The 5,987-nt window shown below is 41.1% G+C and overlaps 1 protein-coding gene across 1 annotated transcript in view; it reads left to right on the forward strand.

The window, feature by feature from the left end:
• tbc1d17 (TBC1 domain family, member 17) overlaps nt 1–1,796 on the forward strand; it is a 9,842-nt gene extending 8,046 nt beyond the window's left edge. The window contains exon 17 of the mRNA XM_032537821.1: nt 982–1,796. Coding sequence (XP_032393712.1) covers nt 982–1,146 — 165 coding nt within the window. The 3' untranslated portion in view covers nt 1,147–1,796. The remainder of the gene's footprint in view (nt 1–981) is intronic.
• Nucleotides 1,797–5,987: the final 4,191 nt, after the last annotated feature.

Below are 5,987 nucleotides of genomic sequence, written 5' to 3' on the forward strand. Positions count from 1 at the left end.
ACCCCCAATGTAATCATGAACATTTGTCATAGGTAACTACATATTTAAAGGTGCTCTAAGCAATGTCGCACGTTTTTAGGCTACAACATTTTTTGCCAACATCTCCTCACTATCCGCTAGCTGCCTGTCCCCTGAACACACAAACCATAACAGTGTTCCAGCCTGTAACCGACAAAAAGGAGTTGGTGGAGCCATCACTGCATCAGCGCTAGCACGTAGGCTACTTAATAAATAGCTATTAATAAAGCGTTCATGACTCAACCAACTCCTTTTGTTGGTAATAGGCCAGAAGACTGTATGTTATGGTTTTTGGTGCAGAGTGGTACAGTTTTTGTTGCCGGTTGAGGACCCTGGGCTGTCTACAGAGACCGCGTTTTTTTTTTTTTTTTTACAGTGTGTTCTGGGGACAAGCAGCTAGCAGATAGTAAGGACATGTTGGCTGTATGTGACAAGAAATGTTGTAGCCTAAAAAATGTGTGACGTCACTTAGAGCAGTGTTTCTCAAACTTTTTCAGTATTGTACCCCCCTTTTTGAAATGCTTTTTAAGCCAAGTACCCCCTGACCAGCGCAAAACTGTTTTGGTAGGAAAAAAACAAAAGTCTATATAAAGAGGTAGAATACAGCGCCGGCAGTGATAGATTCACTAAACAACTTTTTTAAGCAAAAAAATAATGTCAATGCTACATTTCAAATGTTTAGACTCCATCACTATAATAATTTTTTTAGGAATTATGCATGACATATTTTTAAATTTGCATTTTTGCTAAAATTTCACATACCCCCTGTAGTACTCCAAAGTACCCCTAGGGGTACACGTACCCCCATTTGAAAACCACTGGCTTAGAGCACCTTTCAAAACAATTTCCCCAGCAACTGTAACAGATTACTTTTATTTTGTAATTAAATTATCTAACACTGTTACGTGTAACTAGTTACTCCCTAAAACTGGTGGTGCGTAACCTCCTGCCCCCACCTTTCAGGAGATTCCCATGAAGGTGCAGCAGGTTCTGGGTCTCTACACTCCCTCCAGTTCTGAAGAGGACAGCCCAGACTCGCAGGCCAGCGAGACACATCGCCTCCTCAGCCAGTCCCAGGCAGGAGCAGCTGCTTCATCTAACTCAGCATGCGCTCCCACCTATCCTTAAACCTGCAGGTCAGCTGCTGGACTTAGTCACCAGGAAACGTATGGACAAACTTTATACAGTAAAACAAAAGAGATACACTATAAGAACTCGATGTGAACCAATGAGAACAAATGAGACTGTTGTTATTATTTGTCAGAGGCAGGGGGCGTTGTTGAGGCTTTTCTTTTTCTTTTGAAGTACCCATGAATGTTACAATGTATGATGTTATATATGTCAACACTATAGCAGCCTACTTGCAGTGCTCCTTTTCTTTGCGTATGTTGTCCTCTTTCTTTTCCATGACAGCTTGTCATTTGTTTACATGTCCTGTGTCTTTGCTGAAGAGTATTGCCCCCCTTTCCACTCTCCATCTTCCTCTTTTACCTTTTCCCAAGTGATTTAATATCTATCTGTGCTTGCCGTGTACTTTCAGTGCATTTTGTCTTGCGTCCCCTCGCCACTGTTCCGTAAGAAGGGAAGAAGAAAACGATAAACTCACTGCAGCACCTTGTTACTAATGTATGATGCCATTCCAGCCCAATGCAAACTCTATTGCATGCCTTATAGTTTCCACATGTGGCGTGGTAATATTTTAATCCTTGTTATTATCGACAAAATGTCAAAACATTTTCATCCGCTGATTATTTCCAAATAAATGTTTAACTCTTAAAGCAGGGTATTCAAACTTTAGATTTTTTTCCTTGCACTTACTAGTTTGTAGTTAAACCGTCAGGATGTGACGTATTTATGGACAACATACCACTACATTTAAACTCGCCAATCTACCCTGATTGATCTCAATGGGGTGAATAAAATAATATATAACACCGCAAACTACATCTTTCAACACCGGTTTTCAAACTGAACATTAGTTATACCTAGTTTGCAATACTTACTGTCCTATGATGGTCATGGTCCCTTTTTACAAAAACACGCAACTCACCAAGAAAATCCATAGAAAACAACACAAAGTCAGCCAAATCCCCAGATGTTCAAGCATGGTACAAGACAATAGAGCAAACACTGGTTTAACTCAGTTTAACAGTTAGAAATCAAATAGAAAAATGGAATACATTGTATCGAGAGCATATAGTTAGAAGAATAATTAAACTTTCCAATAAGTGCATACTGTAGATGGATATGCATGCATGCAAACACACACACACACACACACACACACACACAGCGGAGCTGCCTCTTTTTTTGTGCATTTTGTTGCTGTCTTATTTTCTGTCTTTCTGCGAAGGAAAAAAATGCTTTTTGCACTTGGCACTAAGAGAAGTACTACAATAAAGTAAACACGTACAAAACATCAGAAAACAAAAGAGGGGGGGAGCATTCAAAAGAAAATCAACATGAAACAGCTACAAAACAGCCCAAATTATAAAACTCAAGAAAATACGAGAAACAAGACAAACTGCACATGTCGACCTGAAAAATACACATAAAACATAAACATTGATTTAAGAAAATCACCTTAAAACTCAATGACGAGCACCAGATCAGGCATGGGTGATGAATTTAAAACTGATCCCAGTAATGATCCGGTCCTCGTTTTATTCCTCCGCGCTGAGAAAGTCGTCCGTCCAAACGGGTCTGAACCAGAAACCCTGAGAGAGAGCAGCATGTCACTGAGCATTAAAACATGAATATATGAGTTAAATATAAGCCATGTTTAATGAAATGATCAAACTTATTAAGGGAAACACTTAATTGTACCTTCCCTTTTTTAGGCTAAGTTTTATTATAACACTTTAATGTGGTTGTAAGCAGCTATAAGGTTTACATCATTGTTGAAAATATATATCGGCTTATAACTACATTATGTGTTTTTACAAAAAAATATTCTGCTTACATGAGGAAGTCTCCAGTGTAACAGACCAACTGTTTGTTTATGTAGTGTCTTAACTTGTGAACTGGTTAAACTTTGGCCTCCCCCCCCCCCCCCCCCCCCCCCCCCCCCCCCCCCACCCCCCCCCCCCCCCCCCCCCCCCCCCCTCCTCCCCGACTGGCCAGCAGGTGTCTGTGCGAGGTGAATGGCTGAGGGGAAAATAGGACCTTGTTCCCCACTGTCCCGGGAAATGAGCTGGAAAATGAGGGGCGGGGAACCACACCCCTTTCTCAGGATCTCTTTCTGCTCGCCGCTGTCTTTCCCCCCCCTCCGTCCGTGTTGTTTGAATACAGCTGGGGCGTATGAATTTAGCGGGGTGCTTAAACAGGCCGCCGATCTGTCACCCTGCCCCCCCTGCCCCCCCTCAGTCCACCCCAACCTGACCTCACTTGACTGGCAGAGCCCAACTTACTCAGCCCTTCATTCAAACTCAATCTGCTTTCAGCCCCTCTCAAAGCCTGTTTTATAGGCGACGGCCTTGTCCACAGCTTTAAACCTCATATTCTCTCACTAATGCTACAATCGACTAAGTGTTAGAGGATTAGGGTCTCTTCATGTTGACATTATGCTGGGTGTCTTAGGAAAGCTGTTATCTGCAGTAAATGATGTGGCTGAAGCCCTGCCCTCTGAGCTTTAAGATTTAAGCCATGGGTCGGTTTATATAAAAGTATATAACACTTTATATTTCTTATATATATCCATATGTATCTGTTATTATGTGGTGGTTTTACAGGTTTTGTTATTATTTCGTCACTAGTTTCACTCACTTCACTCTTTTATTTACATGAGCTTAAACACTCTCACAAGAAGTATGAAGACCAGTATTATAAACGACAGGCTCTGTTTCCACACATGTCTTATGTGTACCACCTTTTCAGGCGGATTTACACCTTTTTATAAGAGTATTTTAAGGAGAAACGTTTAGCTATCCACCTGTCAGACAAATAACATTTCTTGCAAAAGTTAATTTAAAACCTACCACCTCTTTCATAAAGAGTTGTGCTGCTTCCTTTAGGGCGATAAATAAGTTTCAACATTGACAATAAAATCTCTTAATTTGCATGTCCACCCCTAACTGTGTACCCTTTGTAGTTACCAAAAGACTGTGTCCTTGTCTAATTGTGTTGATGTGTTTTTATTTACTGGTATACCTGTTTTACGTAGAGTTTTTTTATGGTCTTTATTGTTACGGTGTGTTCATCTTTCTAAGTCCTATTGCTTTTTTTGATCTGTTTAACTGATCGATGAGTCTGTTGTTGCTGCAAGCCAAATTAACCATGTGGGACAATAAAGACTGAATTCAACTGAACTACTGCTGTAAAGTCAGTATATGCATATGAATATCAGATCAGATCATTAAGACATGAATTCATAATATCTTTGCGTGGCACTTGTTGGAATTTGTCTTTATGCTAAGGGAGTTTTTGTTTTAGACATACTGAACATACTCGTTTATGTGTTTGGAAATCAAGCAGGAATCCCAGCTATGCATCACATCGTGTGCCCAGTCTGTTCTGGGATTCAGTGTCCAGCGCTTCTCTTTATTACTATTTCTTATAACTAAATCGTTTCCTTTAAGGTTGAATTTTCCATTTGTATCACGTGACATTTTTTCTTAACGTCGTTAACCCAGCTCCACTGACTGCTCACTGTTACCTTGATGTATTTATGTCTGCAGTGGAATGTAAGTATATTTGCAAGTACTGTGCTTATGTACACATTTGAGGTGCTTGTACTGTACTTTAAATGTTTCCATTTTTGCCCACTTTATATTTCTTCTTCATGGCTATTCAGCGATAAATACTGCACTTCTTACAAAGATATGATTGGTTGTTATATATTAAACAACAGAATGTAAAATAAGTTCATATCAAAATAAAATCACTATATAATGGTAACCGCTTCAGTCCTACAAATGACCGTTAAAGCAAAAACAACGTGATCATCATCTTTCTATTACATACTTAACCACGCTCTGCTCAAATATAGTGTCCAATTAAATGCATTTAGACACAAATACGTTGAAATAACTTTTCCCTCTATGTATATGAACCTGAATCTCCTCGTAGTCATAGTCAGTGAAAATGGCCGCCAGCTCTACTTGGAATAGAATGAATAATTGATGCCGAGCTGGAATCATGGTGTCAGTGTGGTCGTCCATTTAACTCCAATCTGTAACACGAGCTGCCATTGAAGCCCTGATGTCTGAAGAGCCACCTGTAATGACTGTCAAATACAATCTGGATTCTCCACTGGTGAGTGCGACCCCTTTGTGACCATCAGTGGAGTCCCCGGAGAGTGTGTGAAAAGTGTGTCTACCCCATGAATGTGCGAAGTGTGTGTGTGTGTGAGAGTGTGAGGAGCCAGCAGCAGGCAGAAGGCCAGGGGCTGTTGTCTGACACTGATTTGTAAAGGGAGACAATACGGCTCATTGACCTGCCCGGCTCCACTGTCTGTTGCACATACCTCGCCCAGCCCTCCCCGGTGGCTTCGCTGCTCTTTAAACACGTGCAGCAGATTGCCCCCAGGCGCAGGCAGGGAGGGAAGGGTAAGGGTTGGGGGGGGGGGGGGGGGGAAATAGAGAAGGGCAGCGGGCCACAGGTTGCTTTGACATGAATCCTCAGAGAACAGGGGGACGGGGGACGGGGGACGGGGAGGCAGAGCAAAACTTTGACAAACACATTCATATTCTACAAATCTTTAAATCACTTATTTTTTTAATTCTACCGCACAAATGTATTTCTAACATGTCTCATCTCTTTTATTGTGTTTTTTTAATCTTTATGGGCCAGTTGTTCAAAATATTTAATCTGAATCAAAATTATTCGGATTTGGAAACCCATTTTTTGTCTACTCAGGATCAGGTAATCCGTCCTTACGTTTCATGACGGTTGTTCAAAGCAACATTGGACTGGATCACCCTGATCCAGAGACACTGGATCGGGATTTTCAAGATTACCAAATCCGGATT

Source organism: Etheostoma spectabile, chromosome 15 (genome assembly GCF_008692095.1).
Source record: "Etheostoma spectabile isolate EspeVRDwgs_2016 chromosome 15, UIUC_Espe_1.0, whole genome shotgun sequence".
In the NCBI taxonomy this organism is placed as follows: domain Eukaryota; kingdom Metazoa; phylum Chordata; class Actinopteri; order Perciformes; family Percidae; genus Etheostoma; species Etheostoma spectabile.